The 18,531-nt window shown below is 40.8% G+C and overlaps 1 protein-coding gene across 2 annotated transcripts in view; it reads right to left on the bottom strand.

Annotated features, from left to right (window-relative positions):
* Window positions 1–18,531, bottom strand: part of LOC131230643 (pumilio homolog 1-like) — a 62,185-nt gene continuing 43,654 nt past the window's right edge. For both annotated transcript variants that reach the window (XM_058226532.1, XM_058226533.1), the window contains 3 exons: window positions 5,548–5,742; window positions 984–1,158; window positions 1–557 (listed from right to left, as the gene is read on the bottom strand). In XM_058226532.1, coding sequence (XP_058082515.1) covers window positions 529–557; window positions 984–1,158; window positions 5,548–5,742 — 399 coding nt within the window. In that variant the 3' untranslated portion in view covers window positions 1–528. The remainder of the gene's footprint in view (window positions 558–983; window positions 1,159–5,547; window positions 5,743–18,531) is intronic.

The following is an 18,531-nucleotide window of genomic DNA, read 5'->3' as shown; positions in this document are numbered from 1 at the left end:
TTGTAGTGAAAGCGAGTAAGAGTCTTTTATTAATGAAATATGAAAGGAAAAAAAAAAAAAAAAACACATCTTCGAGTCTCAGACTCGGACATGACAACCCACCGCACGACACTGCTCCCTTCTTTTTATAGTTCCGATACCATTACAACTCTCCTCTTTCTTTTTTCTCTTTACAGACAGATTCTTGTACATATTTCTATCTTCTCAAAGTTGAAATCTACAGACCCTCCCCACAAACTCCTATGCTAAATATGTCGATCCCCTACCTGTCGCCGTTGTTGTCGTTATCATCAAATTACAGTGTGCAGACTATACATGAGATGACAAGTGGGAAAAAAAGGAAAAAAAAAAAAAATCTTATTCCGAAAGACCTACTATTATCATTTATTTACACCATAAGCCCATACTACAATACGCATTACCTCTCCATTCTCATCGGAAGGCAATCTTTGGCTGATGGATCTACAAATACCAGCTTCATTACCTGTACAAAGGACTATTTCCTCTTTCACCGCTGACCCATGAAGATCACGACGACGAGATCCCAATATGCCTCTCTGTAAACAATATGCAGCAGAAAGTCGTTAAAAACCACTTTTCTCACCCCGACACTAGCAAGATTTGTAGCATGCATTAGGGTGCACACGTGCCAGATATGGGCCATTCATCAGTTGGAGCACCATGCTTTTTTTTTTTTTCCTGAAAGATATACGAGGCCTCGTACCTTGAACATGCATGAGAAACATGGTTGGCTTGAAAAGAATGACCCCTAGCACATTCAACACATCTTTCACCTACCACATGACCAGACAGGCCCGTCTTCGGTGCCAACGCATGTTCACATTTGCCCCAGCTAACAAATGGCTCAGACCTCACGTATGTATGCCACTTTGTCACAAACAAATCTCCAAGGTCTCTCTTCTTCTGAAGATGTTAAACAGATCTTATGAAGAGGAATTCAAATAATTTGTAAGGATTCTGACCTCCAGTTGTGATTAGTTTTTCGACACGGGCAACAATGTGTTTGCCATACGTATACCTCTTCAAAGCATTTAAGTGGACCTTGATACGCGAGAGGATCAGTTCACGGCTCTGATCATCGCAGGTCTCAAGAACCTTCTGCACAACATAGTTTGCAAATTGATCCTTCATCATGGCCTGTCATTTCAGCGAGAACCAGAATATAAATGGAAAGAAACGAAAAGGAAAAATGGAAAGAAATGAAAAAGGCATGGTAAACACTAGATTCTTGCCCACACTCCAACCATAAATTGCATGCAGTGGTGTTTTGCTGGGATCTGAACGGATACACTTTAATCCGCATGCATGCACAATATATATATATATATATATATATATATATATATATATATATATATATAGAGAGAGAGAGAGAGAGAGAGAGAGAGAGAGAGAGAGAGAGCAGTTGCCCGTTCAATAGATTGGCCCCACCATGGGGAACACTATACAAAAATCAACCCTATCCTCTCTGTCTCTCTCTCTCTCTCTCTCTCTCTCTCTCTCTCTCTCTCTCTCTCTCTCGTGTGGGTGTGCGTGTTTCAGGGGGACATTAGCAAAGTCCCCAAACCTTTAAAATAGCACATGGGGTGCCCTATTGTCAGCCTGCACCATTTATTCATTCATACAACTACGAGCAAACCATGGTGCAAAATCATGCCAATTGGGTGATCCTAAGCTTCCAATCAATAGCATGAAAATGCACAGTCATGATTGACCGGAGAAACAAAATAGGTCCAACCATCATCTTCAAACATCTAGCAGATAGACCCCACTTTGTATTTCTTACAATTCTCCAGTAACACTTTGATCCTAACCATGTGATTTACGGCTCGTAAACAACAGACAGCTGTAATGAATTGGCCCCATTCAAAGGGTTAAGATCATCGGATCAGCGTTATTCTTGCACCATGGCTTGCTCCAAATTGTATGAATGATTGATAGGTCACCCCATGTGCCATTTAAAAGGTAGGTCAGGAGGGAAGGTAAAAATGCAAGAGGAAAAGGAAAACCGAACAATGCAATGAACATTTATAATTTGTCATAGCTAACTGCTAAGATTTAAAATAGCTCCAGGCAAACTCTATGGATTAAGTGACAAACCCATTAGCATATTCAAGTTTACGACCCTTTTAAATTGATTTAATTCATATTAATATACTGCAGTGAGTACATTGGTATTGTACAAATATTACTAAGTCTGAGCTGCTGAGCAGGACACTGTCACCATGGACATAACCATATCCAAAACTTGTCCAGGCAGATAAATCAGCATAGCCTTGTCCAGCTATTTGGGTTGGCTTTATGTATCCTGCCTCACCAAGCACTGGAAACAGGAAATCTCGTGATTGCTTGGTAGAAGTTCAATGATCAACTGCTTACAGTCCTCCTTTACCCAGGATTGGGACATGCCGGCACATCCTTAGTAGCTAGAGGTCATAATGAGATCCAATGATCAAATAAATGATTTCTATTTCTAGGCACCTACCAGCAACATCTGTTAATCTACCATCCAACTCCACAATGCATGAAGAACCTTGCTGTGAGAATTGGAGCAACAACAAGGGACTGTAAATGCTCGGTAATTTGTTGTCATGGGGTTTTATAGTTACTACGGGACAGAGGAAGGGAGATAGAAAAGGACGGGGGTTTTATTGATACTTAGGCAGCGTACAACACTTGATAGCAGGCACTCCATGATTGTACATGTAGTATATATTAACTCAAAATGGTTTTTGCATAATTCTAAGTCAATAATATTGTATCTACAAATACCCACATATTTAATTCTTCGTTGCAACACAGAGTCACGTTATTTAATTCTTCATTGCAACACAGAATCACGTTAAATTAGTTTTCTGCCAAGGGATTTTGTGGCTATGGTAATTAAAAAATGACGAAAATAACCCATCCCCAACAGAATAAAAACACTTAAACCATCAATTAGTCAAAAAACATATATAATAATAATTTTTTTGAAAAAGAAAAAAGAGAACAAAACATGAAAATGGCTGACCCTTCAAACAATTCATCAACCCTTCCCTTTAAACAAACCTTGAAAAAAAAAAAAAAAAAAAAAAAAAAAAAAGAAAAAAAAAAGAGAAAGAAAGAATGAAGTTTATAATAGTAATTTCAACAAAGATGGATGAGCTAACCTTTTTTCTTGCTTTCTTTTTGATTGATTTTTTCCTTAATGAGACGGGTTTAAATGCAGAAAAGAGGAATAGGTGGTGAGGGAAGGATTTGGGAATGCCAGAAAGCAGAGGAAATAACCGGAAACTGTAGACTTGTTAGTAATGGGCTCCCAATACATTCAACATTGGATTCAATGATTGAGAGATACTTAGGGCCCGTTTGGCCAGTCGGATTGGAAGGTATTGGAGGGTATTGGAAGGGATTGGAAGTTAAATCCCGGGATTGGCCTGACGTGCCAAACAGATTCAGTGATCTGATCCAATCCCACGGGTCTTGAGACAATCCACTGACAACAGCATCATTACCTTTAAATCCCATCCAATCCACCTTAATCCATACAAATTTGCTAAAGATGTGTTTGGTTCGAGGGATTCGAAGGGATGGGAAGGTTTAATCCTGGGATTGGCCGGGCGTACCAAACAGACTAGATATAGCAATCCACGGTAGTAGCAATCCCATGTATCTCAGGACAATCCACTGACAACACCATCATTACCTAGAAATCCATGCCATCCACCCTAATACCATTCAATCCCTTTCAATCCACCCGGCCAAACGGGCCCTTAAGAAGTTACTCTCGGGAAGGAGTTACCTGTTGTTTGTAGGACATGTAACATTGATATAAGCGATCTCCAGAAGCCTTGTGATCTACTTCTTTTCTTGTCCATTTTAAAAATTCCAGGGAGAGTGGTCAAGGGGTACAGAAAATTACATGAGACTTCATATGTGGTACCCCAAATTCCAGTTCCTTACTCCACCATATGTCAATGATTGGAATGGTTCATCATATGTCAGTGTTGTTTGCAGGACATGTAACATTGATATAAGTGATCTTCAGAAACCTTGTGGTCTAGTTCTTGTCCATTTAAAAAATTCCAGGGAGAGTGGTCAAGGGGTACAGAAAATTACAAGAGGCTTCACATGTGGTACCCCCACAGTCCAGTTCCTTACTCCACCATATGTCAGTGATTGGAATGGTTCATCTGCAAACCCAGTATTGAAGGCATTCCATAAAATGAAAATACAGAACCTGTTGAGGAAAAAAGGAACAGCCTAGAGTAATGTTGAAATGCCAGCATTGTGTACATCGTGGAAGTGGGGTCTTGTACATACATGTAGCATGTGTATGGACATTGGGACTGTTGATCTGGTGGGTCATCATGTAGATGGGCCATGATCCAAACACTCCAGTCCTTGGATGATTCTAACTGTTTGATCGGTATGAGTTTTATCCCTTTGGGAAGAGAAGGGAGAAAAACACAAACCATTCAGGAAAGTGGAAGTTCAGAAGAGGGCTGGGAATCAAGGGGATTACGTTAAGAAAATTAGCCTTGCTAACCAATTGATGATGGACCCTTGCTAAACAGATCGTGGTCCCGATTCTCTAACAGGATAGTTTATGAGGTACAATTCACCAATCAAATAGATTGAAGCCCACTTCATGGGTTGGAAATATAGTGGGGCACACTCCTCGGCTGCATTATCTGGCAGTAAATGACAACAGAAAGGGTTTAGGAATATGCTAAAACCTCTTTACCAAATTACAGTAAGCCGTTAGTTGATGGACATTCAAGAAATGTGACTTCACAGGCTACCAAAAAACAACTTAAACCTTGGAGAATTTCCTTTATTGTTTATGGTCTCTAGGATCTAGTTGATTGCCAAGTATTTTTTCAGAGGGGCAAAATGAAATTGTTCATCCTTTTTTTTTTTCTAGAAAAAATGATTTTGTTTGAAAATAAAACACACAATAATTATAAAAGGGGCAGAGATTCCTCACCCCTGGTTTTAAGTGCTCCTACTTCAGCTAAGCAAACAGCCATTTAATCATGAGGGTACTGTCTTTCCTTGATGTACTTCTTCTTTAGATTCCTTTTTCCTTACATTTTTTTTCATCTTTTTGACGTCTTTTTATTTTTATTTTTTTTTTATAGATGGCACTTCTTTATTTTCTGGTACATAATTTTCATTAATCATCAGAAAAATCTCCATTGGTTTTTTAAAAAACAAAGAGAGAAAAATCTCCATACCTTCATGTCATCCATAAATGCTAATATCATCTCAAGAGAAAATACAATACAATGAACTGAATGACCATATCATTAAGAAACATATCTACATTCCTATTTATAAAAGAGAACAGATCACCTACAGGCTGCCTGCACCACGAGCAGTGCAGTGCAGTGCAGTGCAGAGAGAGAGAGAGAGAGAGAGAGAGAGAGAGAGAGAGAGAGAGAGAGAGAGATTTTTGTCGCTAAAACAACACTGCACCACTCTTGCGGTGCAAGCAGCCCGTATTTGATCAGCTCTCTTTATGAAAAGTAAGAATCTAACCTGCAAGGGTTCATTTTCATCTGTGGAACCAAGCATCTCATTTACCAAAAGTTGACGTTCTTCAGGTCCACCGAAAGTTAGGCACTTTTCAACAACATTGGAAGCAAACTTCTGTTGACTCATCTTTACTATCTGTCCTGCAAGTTTGCTGATTATGGCAGATCGTTCATGTGGCTTCCCATGTTGGAGAACATGCTAAATTACCCAAACACCGAATGAGTTAGAATACTGAGAGTTGTTAATATAATAGAGATACAACCATCAGTCCATCGCAATACAAAATAAAGAGGTATTCACGTGAAAAATACATTATAAAATATAAACACAAAAGCCACGCTAGCAATTATCAGAAATAGAAGGCAACACTAATGCCCCCAGAAAGAACAGTGGCATAAGAAACAAAAGGAAACAGAAACATGAGATCTCGACAAACATCTAAATAAATGCTTCTCCAATGCACAGAGAAATGTTGAAATTTTCTATATGAAGCAAGAAAAATTCATCCTAAGCAATAAAAGAAAAGTAGGGCCCAGTTGTACACACTTCCTAAAGGGGGGTTTCTGAAATGAGAGGTTTCAAGCCTGCCTTTTCGGTCGACTCAATAAAAACCGACCAGATTAGTTTTTGTCGAGTCAGCGAATTTAGCACTGCTAGTTGGATCGAAACAGTGTTTAGGCTTCAAACGGCCTTGCATAGAATGTGTCCAAACAGGCCCTTGAGGAGTTAAAAAGGCCCATCTAACGAAAGAAGTTCCAATATATGCCCACACAACTAGTTGAACATTGCATTTTCGTCCAACTAGTTATGCATTTAATGAGAAAATTCCCTCTTAATTAATTAAATGCTTCGACCGCAAACTAATTTCACCTTGGCATGGAAAAGGGGCCACTGCTTGGGTGGGCCCCACCATGGTGTTTATGTAAAATCAACCCCAACCATCAAGTATGTCACCCCATGTTAGATCAAAATCTCAAAATTTATTCCCATAGTTCAGGTAGACCACATTATTGGAAAGAGTGTAAATGGAAAGGTTCGCCCTCCAAACTGTTTCTCTTGGTGTGGCCCACATGAATCACATATGGACCTGATTATTGGGATCCATGCTTACTTTTGGTGTGACATCTAATGGTTGAAATGGATTTCACAGTTTCGTCATGATGGGCCTTGTAAAAATCAAGGGTGGATGTCTCTCTCCTAATTGTTCCCATTAGTGTGGCTCATCTGAATCACGGGTTAACCTGATTTTTTGGCTCTGGGCCTATTACTGGATTACACATCTAATGGTCGGAGTGGATCTCACATACATGTCAGAGTGGGCCCATAAAAAATCAGGGGTTGGAGTCCGTGTGGTACCTATTCCCAAAACACTGCTAGGCATAATTTAAGGTGGTAATTAATGCTCATAATGCTGGCAGAAAGTGGCGTAATTTAATGTGGTAATTAATCCTCATAATACTGGCAGAGGAGTGATTTAAATGCATCCTTGGAAAAGAGTAGCCAGTTCCGGTGGGCCCACCATGGTGTTAATTTTAAATCTACCCCAAACATCAGGTGGGTCACCCCACGCTACACCTAGGGCCTGAAACTCAGGCCCATCTGTGCTTCAGGTGGACCACACAACTGGAAATAGTTGATAAAGAAAAGCTCACCCTCCAAACTATTTACGTTGGTGTGGCCTACTTGAATCATGGATGGACCTGAATTTTGGGCCCTAAGCCTAAGTTATAGCGTGGCATCTAATGGTTGGAGTGGATTTGGTATATCTTAACGGTGGGCCTTGTAAAAATCAAGGGTGGATGTCTCTATTCCAACTATTTCCTTGGTGTTTCCCTTGGTGTGACCCAATTGAATCACAGGTCAGCTTGATTTTTAGGCTCTATGCCTGACATAGGATTATACATCTAATGGCTGGAGTGGATCACACATACACATCAAGGTGAGCCCCATAAAAAATCAAGAAAGAGAGTCCGCTGAAATTCTTTTTTCCAATGAGAAAGTCCAAGTTCAGTGGGCTGGAGTATTGTTTAATGTCTAACCAGCACATATCATCCAACCATTTATGTAAATATGACATTCAACCCGTCTAATGGGTTGGCTCATAATGAGCATCGCTTTTTGTAAAACATCACAACAACCATCATGAGCATATATACACATCCGTAGGCCACACACAATTTGGATGATTTTAATGGTGGGACTTTTCATCTTAACTATTTACCATGGTGTAGCCCAATCGAGTGTTGAATCGGCCTGAATTTTGAGCCCCTGTTCAAACACGAGGTGGCTCACATGATAGACAAGGTGGATCTACTCCACATGAACTCTTTCCTTCTATGTCTCGGAAAGCAACGCACCATTATCTTTAGGAAGGTCATGCAAACATTATCCGGGATATTTGGGAAGGGGAGACATGTGAAGGGAGAGTAAATGTAGGATGGGCTATACAACTATTAAAGATTTGGACCATCCAACTCAAAATCAGATCCATGCATTAGATAGATTACATTGTCAACATGCTAGGGACAAAGAAAATTGATGATCTTGTGATCAAGCATGCCAAACATTTATGAAAAGAGCAGGTCTTTAATAAAATAGTCCAACGATCTAGATTCAACATTCATATGTACTTTTCTTAGAAATGTATTTTCTTAGTTTTTGGCACATGACTTCTCCTTAGTGGGTCTTAACTGATGAATGGCCTAGCTCTTTGACACGTGTGCCACTTTACACAACTACGACACTTATTCTAAAATCCCTCAATATAGGTGTATGTATTGTATCCAAGAGGGAATTTTCTCATTAAATGCATAGCTAGTTGGACAAAAATGCAATGTCCAACTAGTTGTGTGTGAGCATTGTGTGTGTGTGTGTGTGTGTGTGTGTGTGTGTATTGAGAGAGAGAGAGAGGAATGCTCACTAGCGCACTTTCTTACATGAGCACCCGTGCGCACCTTTGCACACGTGTCATGGGCACAAAATCTGAACTATCCATGTGATGCGGCACCCCTTGAAACCTCACGAGCCCAATTTCTAGTCTAAGCCAAAACTCCAGTGGGCCATAGCAAAGAGAGATGCAAATAAAGGGAGCAAACTGTTTCCTTTTGCCATGGCCCACCAGAGATATGTATCGGGCTAGAAGTTGGGCTTGTGAGGTTTCAAGGGGTGATGCATCACGTGGACCATTTAGTTTCTATGCCCATGACACATGTGCAAAGAGAAATGCAAATAGCAAAGAGATATGTATCGGGCTAGAAGTTGGGCTTGTGAGGTTTCAAGGGGTGACGCATCACGTGGACCATTTAGTTTCTATGCCCATGACACATGTGCAAAGGTGCTCACGTAAGTAGGTGCGCAGGTGAACATTCCTCCTATATATGGGAACTGGTACTATGAGGTCGACCTCATGGGAACTTCCCATTCGGTCGATCTGTGTGGGCCCCATCGTGATGTGTGTCGAAAATCTACCCCATCAGCCAGATGCACCATTCCATGGTGGGCCACGGGCTTAAAAATCAAGTCAATCCATGACTTGGATGGGCCACACCACATACAACAGTTAAGAGAAGTTACCCTCCCATTAAAACATTCACAATCATTTATTGGGTCCACTGACAAATCCAGCCTATCCATTGTGTGTGTCCCACTTGGATGAGGAGTCGGAATAAGTTTCAGCCACATCCAAAACTCAGGTGGGCCCCACCAAGTGCTTTTATATATTTTAGGCATGTCTTCACATGGTTGTAGATGGTATTACCCACCTAAATTTTTATATATTTTAGGCATGTCTTCACATGGCTTTAGATGGTATTGCCCACCTAAATTCTAGGTATGGTTGATTTTTGGGATATCCCATAACCTAAAGGGGACCCATCAAATGCACGGTGTTGATGTTTGACACAAATCACAGTGGGGCCCACACAGCTCGACCTCATAGTACCATTATATATATATATATATATATATATATATATTACAGCCTGCATAAAACATGTACTGATAAAAGGCTGGTTGTTTCATTACACTATCAATGCTCCATGCCATGGATGAAATGAACAAATATCATGGTTATTAATGGTCATGATCAAAACCGTCGAAGATGAAATGAACTCATACAATGATTATTAATGGCCATGAGAAAACCCAATAAGAAAATTCATGAACCTTTGCATTTGAATTATAAGATAACTAGCACACATAAATGTTTGGATATAATATTTAGATATACTTCTGATAAATAACAAATGTTGTTTATAAGAGATGCAAAGAGAACAGCATACATCATGGAAGGGAATTGAATCCCTGATTTACATGGACTTTCTTAAATTTTAAAATATTTAGATGCATAGAACTTTAAATATATAATTTTGAGACATATCTACTTGGGAGGGTTATTAAATTGAGGCTCTAGTCCCCTTCCCAAGTTTTTTTTTTCCATAAAGATCCATTGTCATTAACGAAAAATAAGCCAGGCTTAAGGCAAATGCCAACTCAAAGTTGACACTTTCCAGGAATATAACATTAAGGCTTAGAGATTCCTCCATGGAATTCTGCCAGTTTTGCAGTCTCATACGACATACCTGACCCAGATGACTAGCAAATTCTAGCTAGTGTTATGTATTAGTATGTTCTGTTTCATTTATGAGTTCTGCTCATGCAGGAATTAACTGAGGATACGGTCCTTGACATGGTAGAATATTAAAACCCGATTCTTGAAGCCAAAGATTGTAATGCAATTAATTGAGATTAAGGCTTCGATGATGATGATTTCCTTTGCCATGCAAAGATTGTCAGTAGTCACATAGTCCTTGCAGGATCAATTCTATAAGATGTAATCAACAATAAGGATGCTTGTAGTCTTGAATATCAAAAGAATGAGAGAAATGGATCCTACAAACCCATTCATCAATCCATGCATCGTTATTCTTTGCAGAATAAATTGTATGGATTGGACTAATCTATAATGCATCCCTACATATATTTTTCTTTCTTTTCTATCACAAGAAAGAGTTTTACTGAAAAATGCACAAAGAAAATAAAAGGAACAAGATACATTGGGTGATGGAAAAGAGTTCCCTACACAGAGAAGAACCAAGGAACCCTTTCTTAGCCAAATAATCAGCAATAAAATTTGATTCTATGGGAATCTGATAATACACAATCTCCACATACAAGAATGACAATTCATATATAATAAAAGCAAACTTCCAAGGGAGAGGACACTTTCTGGATGACCAAGAAACCTGTTCCAAATCTAAGATCCGCCCACACCTAAACCTCAATGGCTAAGGGGACAATGTGAATGAAATAGAGCCAATTCTCATCTCCAAGAACTCCCCCAATAGCAAAAACACCACCTTTTCCAACTGGGCTAACATCAATATCTGACAATCCCTAGCTAGAAGCTAGGGACCAAGTACTCCTAAACAGCTGCTGCCTGTTGTCTTCAATAATACCTTTCCAACCATGATGATGATGAGCCATCATTCAAACCAAGAAAATATGCTAACCTCCCTAGCACAACAATCTGATCCAGCCCCCGCACTTGTCCTATAATAAGGCAATTCGCCCAGGCGGACATTCTCCCTTTTACTCCTTTGAATATGACAACCAATGATTCCTATCAATAATTGAAAACTCTGTTATTCTGCTCCTTCCATATCCACCTAATCCTACTAAAAATGTCAACCCTAGAAGGCCCTAGCCATCTTCATCCTATAGCCCCAGTCACCCAAGCACTGAACAGAGAAGCGATTGGTCACAGCATCATGTGGACAATTTTCAACAGATCAAAAGAATCCCACCGAGTGTTCATTGCCAATTCACAATCAATAAACAAATAATTGACAAACTACTCATTTCTTAGGCATGGGATACAACCAGGTTATAGGTAGATAAATGGTTAGAGCCTTGTGCTTTCCTATCAACGGCAAGAGATCCATCTCCCATCTCTTCTGCACCCTCCCAAGATGGAAAAGCAGCAACCTCCAACATGGACAAACCCACCCAATCCGAAACCATATCGCCAAAAGGAACCTCTAGGAATTTTCAACATGCTGATCTGATTATAGAGAGCAACCCCACCAAATGTTCGTTGCATACTCACAATCAATAAACAAATGATTGACAAACTCCTCATTTCTTAGGCATGGGATACAACCAGTGGTTATAGGTAGATAGATGGTTAGAGCCTTGTGCTTCCCTACCAACAGCAAGAGATCTATTTCTCATCTCTTCTACACCCTCCCAAGATGGAAAAGCAGCAACCTCCAACATGGACAAACCCACCCAATCCAAAACCATATCGCCAAAAGGAACCTCTAGGAATTTTCGACATGCTGATGTAATTAAAAAGAGCAATAGAGTTGCACTCCAATGAGATCTTGTTCACAGCACTGCCATCACAACAGATGAAGGGTTACTGAAACGAGCTGGATGAAAGCCATATAGATGAATAGCCAGGCAGGGGGCCATTAGATGCATTTCCCTATATTCCCACAAGACTAAACTTTTTTGAAAGGTATATATTCCCACTAGATAATCACAAGAAAGAATTGTCGGGCTGAACTCAAAATTACCACCAGGAGAATGACACGCGTCATGCAAAGCACCTGATATTTTGTTGGAACGAGCACCATGGCTGAGAGCACAACATGCGTCATGCTTAACAGCCGAATTCTCGTGGTGGTAATTTTATGACCTCTGATGATGATCTGAACGCAACATCAGAATTACACATCACTCTGTTTGGAGAGAGCTTAGGAGGAGACTTTGCCACCTGCTAGAAAGATTTAACCAGCATGGATCACCAAGGGAGGTTCCTTAGCTCCAAATGCAATCTCCAACTCTATTCATCACCAATCCTGTTTGTAGAAGGAAAAAAAGATTACATCTTCCCCAACCAACCCTTGGCCACCACCCATTCCATCACAAGGTTCCGAACATTATAGACAACCCAATTGACGTCACAGCACATATTACAAAATCATCTACTATTCCTCTCACCCCAAATAGCCCACAATCTGGCAAAGAATGCAAAGCCTCCAAACTGCCTGCATGCTCTTCCGGAAGGCCACCCCGTGCCATGCTAAGAGAAGGTTGCTATATCGAAGGGCATAGACCATGCTAGATTGAATCTAGCAATGAGAGACATCCAAACACAGCTAGCAAAGTCACAATGGATAAGGAGGTGGTTAACCGACTTTGCGTTGGCCATACACAAACGACAAATATTCGGGATGATCAATGAGCGCTTGTGAAGATTGTTGATGGTCAAGATGCTATTCCTTCCCGCAAGCCAAACAAAAGCTCAAATCTTAGGAGGAGCGCCATAATGCCACATATGAAAAATCTTCCCAAAACTCTCCTCTTTCTTCCAAAGCATGAAGAAGAATGATTTAACTGTGAAACATGCCGATTTGTCTATCATCCAAATTAGACTATCGCTTTCCCTTACCTTCGGCTTACAAGGATGCAACCATTCCAATAAAGTAACGTACTCTTCCAACTCATCCCTAAGAGATTGGCCACAGGGCAGGCACCACACAACTGAGTCTCCGTAAAGCTCAAAGCACTTGTCGATCATGATGCTATGATCTGCAGCCAGATTAACAACATTCGGGAACCGATCCTGATGAAGTAAATCACCCATCCACACATCTTCCCAGAAGCGAATGTTCACCCCATTCCCTAGAGAGAGAGCTGCACCTTTCGAAAATTTATGCCTCATTCTAAAGATCCCTTCCCAAATTGAGGAAGCTCTATAAATAGAAGAGTTCTTAGTCCACCATCCTCCGTTCGAACATCCATATTTGCTAGCAATCACCTCTCCCCAAAGAACTCCCCTCTCTATGCCAAATCTCCACCACCATTTTCATTCATCAACTCCAAGGATTGAATATTGGCACCAACTTCAGCGAAGGGTTTGCACCCATCACTCCACCATAGAAGCTGGAACCGTTTCTTCTCGGCCGAGTTTCCCTAAAGAAAATCCCGCCTTAGCTTGTCTAGGAGATCAAGTACCACCTTTGGGCATTTGAAGAGAGACATGAAATGGATGGGAAGATTGGATAAAGCAACTTTAATAAGGGTAATCTGCCCACCAAGAGATCGATATTGCCCACTCCAAGCTACCAACTTTCTCTCAAACCCCTCCACCACCTTGTCCTAAAGATGTTTGGCCAACTTCCTAATACACAAGGGAAGGCACTAATAAGTCGAGAGGAACGATCCTGCCTTGAAATCCAAGATATCAACTAGGAGACCAATTTCTTCTTTGTTCATATGGATACCAAGAAGCTCACATTAGGCTATATTTACCTTTTGACCTGACGCCGCTTCAAAGCATTGGATGATCATACTTAGGTTATTAACCTTAACTTCATCTGCCTCACAGAAACGGATCATATCATCTGCAAATTGAATATGGAATATTGTAGGGAAGTCACGACTCAGTTGGAAACCGGTAAACAGCCCCACCTCCTGGCATCTTACCCAAGGCTTTGGCAATGACGACGAACAAAAATGGGGAAAGCATGTCTCCTTGCCTTATGCCTCTTGAACATTTCAAATAACCTTTTGGTGATCCATTCACCAACATAGACAATCTAGCCAAACTCACGCATTCCTTAATCCATCTCCTTCATATAACCCCACAACCGATCCTGTCGAGCATATAATCTAACAAATCCCAATCAACATGAACATATGCTTTCTCGATATCTAACTTCCTAACCACCCCTTTTAGGACCTCACTATGTCTTGAATCGATACACTCGCGAGCAATGAGGGCATTGTCCAAGATTTGCCTACCTTCAACAAACGCACCTTGATGCATAAAGATGACATTGTAGAGAACACAACGAAATTTTGAAGCAAGGACTTCAACCAAAATCTTATAGGGACATCTAATAAGACTAGTTAGGGGTAAATCCCTCAATCTTTCAGCTCCCAAAATCTTTGGAATAATCGCTATAAAGGAAGCACCCATATCCGAGGAGAGGTGTCCTCTTGAATGAAACTTGCACATGAAACTCAACAAGTTACCTTTAATAGTGTCCCAAAATACTTAATAAAAAGCAAGTGGGAAACCATCAAGACCCGAAGCTTAATCCCTCCCTAAAGAAAAGATTAACTTCTATCTCCAAAAAAAGGCATTCGAACAAGGAAGACTCCTCACTTGAGATTCGGTTGAAGGAAAGGTTGTCTAGAGAAGGCCTTTTTAACTCTTCCTTTTTAAAGAGCTCTTGATAGAATTTGACCAACTCCTTGCAAACCTTCTCTTTATCGACTATTCTCTCATTGTCAACCACAATGCTGCTTATCTTATTATTTCTTGCCTGCACACTAGCAATGTTATGAAGAAGCTGGTGTTTTTGTCCCCCTCTTTAAGCCACGTAGCACGCAATCTTTGTCTCCACTTTTTCGCCTCTTCTTCTAGCCTATTAGTGTATTCGACAACTAGCTTAGATCTCGAAGACTTCTCCTCCAACAACATCTCCCCTTCCGTTTTCAAATCAAGGGCTTGAATCTTGTTAAGCATAAAATCCATTTCTTGTTGTCGCTTCCCCAAGACCTCCGCATAAAAGCACCGTTTTTTAAAGGACAATAAACTTGTCTTTATTAATAAGGCCACCAAGAAAAATCAAGGGAGCTAAAATACAACCCGAGCATGGGCAAAACACTAGATATATTTACATTTTTTTCCCCATGTGACCATTCCAATACATCTCCCTTAGCCTTCCATAGTACCTCTTCCCAATGTTCAAAATAACAGTATCGTGTTATGTATTGCATCCTTGGGATACAAATATGTATCGGTTATTGCACGGGATATATCGTTTGTATCGGGTAATTTATCGTACTTTTTGGGAAACATGGGAAAACATTGGGAAATGGTTGAATTTATCAGGGATTGTTAAAAAAGACATTAATACACACTTTTAAATCATAACATCTCAAAAAAAGAAGTGTACATAATAGGTTTCCTTTGTATAGAGTCCTAAGCTATGCGTTGTCTGACTAAACTATTGCAACTATATTCAAATTGAATGCATAACATGTAGAGTGTGTGTGATGATCATTTCATCAAACACTCTTAAATACTTCGAAATTAGACTCAATTGATAGCTAGTCGAAGGAAATTTTCAAAAAAATATATATTTTTTAATAATATTTTATAACTTTTAATTAAAAAATGATTTTTATTTTTCGAAAATTGATAAGGACTTAACAAATCAGTAGATCATCCCTCACACATGTTTGAGTTCATGTTTGGAGTGCAACATTGCAAGCAATTTGGGAGAAATTGAGGAAAATTTTGAATTTTCCCCAAATAAGACCACCTACACTTAATGATGCAGGACATGAAAATTAAATATGATATGTGAGATTTCAGGCTTATAATCACGTTAGTTTAGAAACAATTACACAAATTCCATATCCCACATGAAAGTCCAAACATTCAATTAAGGGGAATCTATGCGGGTCCAGGCCTACACATGATAGGGCTGGATCAATAAAAATTATGAACCAAACAATACGCCAAGATAAGAAATAATCATCCACGCATGCATAGTAATCAGTCCCTAATCCAAGGGATTCAGAAATTCTAATTCGGGGAACCCTAGGGTAAGAAAATTAGCAAATAACTTAGGGAAAACATGATCTACGGCTAGGATTCATGAAAAACGGCTAAAAGAGGATAAAAGAGGATAAAAACCTGAGCCAAAAGACGATCCCGCGTGTGGACAGCAACAATGGTTAGACGGACATGCGTGTGATCCCAGCCGCACGTGTGTGGGGCCCACTATTCAGAAAAAGGCTACCTTGGCCCTGGTCGGCCAGGGATGGTCTCCAAAACTCCCAAATCTCAGCTCGATCCGATGTACGGTTTGTGCGTAGTGTTCCGCCGAAGTTTCAGCTCGCCTGCGGACCGAAATCTGGAAACCTGCTGTAATGAAGAAATCTGATGCAACAAAAGGACGAATTCGAAGTACGGATGGTGGGGGAAGATAGAAAAAAAGATGATGGCGGATGGGGGTGAATCGGGATCGAAGTGGCTTCGCACCATGGTAGTTAGCCCTTCGAAAAGGGAGGGCTTCGCACCCACTTTTGAATTCTTCCACAACTGACGAAGAGAGCAGAAAAATAAAGCAGGAATTTTTTTTATTAACTTCAATGAATCAAAAGAACTACAAGGGGTGCCTATTTATAGGGAAAATCCTATACCCCAAAACTCATACCATGTGCGCAACCTATTACTTGGCGATGAAGTAAACTAAAATAAAAACCAAACAGAGAAATCTAAAGCATTCACAATGTTCTAAATAATAATAATAAACAGAACCTAAAATATGAAATCAATCCGACGAGTGGGCCACGATCATGAGATCCCATGATGGGCTTTTCTTGACTATCGAGCCCACTTTTTTGAACCAAAACTTGTCTTCTAGCTAGGAGGCCCTCCCTGGACGTCGTCATCGAGCCAGATCGATGGTGGGGTCCTCCTTCTGCGTACGTACGTGCGTAGGGGTGGTGGTGTGCGGGCGGGCGTGTGCACGATGTCCTCATCAAGTCTTCCCGGCTGCGAAGATTTCGCCACTGGCGAAATAAAACTCCTGAACCGCTCTAGGATGTCGGGATCAAGTCTCTGAAGCTCCTCCTCAGTGAGCCATGCGTTATCTGAAGCTGGGCGTGACTTCCATTTAACTAGGTATTTCTGAAACCCGCCATCCGACGTGGAAATTATCTCATAGTCTAGGATATCCTCTATTTCCTCTCTAGGTCTGTGAAGGCTAGGTATGGGAGGCAGAGGCTGGGATGAAAGGTCGGGAAGAGGCCATGGATCAAAGGGTAAGGTTGGGGCATCAGGATGGGTGGGCGAAGGGCCGGACAAAGAATCAGTGGGTCCCTGAAAAGCAACTAAATCCTCCACATTGAATGTGGAACTAATTCCCATGGAAAGTGGAAGATCTACCTCATACGCATTGAGACCGTTTCGCTTTATAATTTTGAAGGGCCCAGCACTACGCGCGTGTAACTTATGAACGGCCCCTGGAGGGTACCGCTTGGGCCTGATGCGGACTATCACAGAGTCCCCAATATTGAACTCTTTGAAACGTCTATATAGGTCTGCAGAAAATTTGTAATGCTCATTACTAGTAGTGATCTTTTGCCTGATTTCTTGATGCAATGAATGTATGTGATGCGCAAAAGACTCTACAGACTCTGATGGCCTATGGGACAATGACATGGGGATAAGATCAATAGGCTTCCTAGGCTTATAGCCAGTAACGACTTCAAAAGGACTTAGACCTATGGACCTATTGACAGAACTATTGTATGCAAACTCGGCTATGGGTAGTACGGCGTCCCATGTCCTGGTATGCTCCCCCACTAAACATCGAAGTAAACTTCCTAGGCTCCTATTAACCACCTTCGTCTGGCCATCGGTCTAAGGGTGGTAGGCTGAAGAAAATTGGAGCCTAGTATTCATCATGTGCCATAGTGTCTTCCAAAAGTAACTCATGAATCTCACATCACGGTCAAACACTATGATTTTTGGTAACCCATGCAGCTTGACGACCTCACTAAAGAACAGTCTGGCAACATGAGAGGCGTCGGAGGTCTAAGAACAAGGAATGAAGTAGGCCATTTTAGAGAAACGGCCCACGACAACAAATATGTAGTCATGCTTTCGAATAGTCTTGGAAAGTCCAAGCACGAAGTCCATACTGATGTCCTGCCACGGGATGAATGGGACTGGCAAAGGTGTATATAATCCTGCATTCTGTTTCCTCTGCTTTGCCAGTTGACAAGTACGGCATTGCCTTATAATTTTGGCCACATCTCGCTTAAGGCTTGGCCAATGAAATCTATCCTCCACTAGGGCAATGGTCTTGTCACGACCGAAATAACCCGCGAACCCCCCTGAATGTAACTCCCAGACAAGAAAATCGCGAAGGGAGGTGCGTGGTATGCACAAGC

This window comes from Magnolia sinica, chromosome 17 (genome assembly GCF_029962835.1).
Source record: "Magnolia sinica isolate HGM2019 chromosome 17, MsV1, whole genome shotgun sequence".
Lineage (NCBI taxonomy): Eukaryota > Viridiplantae > Streptophyta > Magnoliopsida > Magnoliales > Magnoliaceae > Magnolia > Magnolia sinica.
The sequence above is the reverse complement of the archived record's forward strand: the minus strand, read 5'-3'. Positions and strand labels throughout refer to the sequence as shown.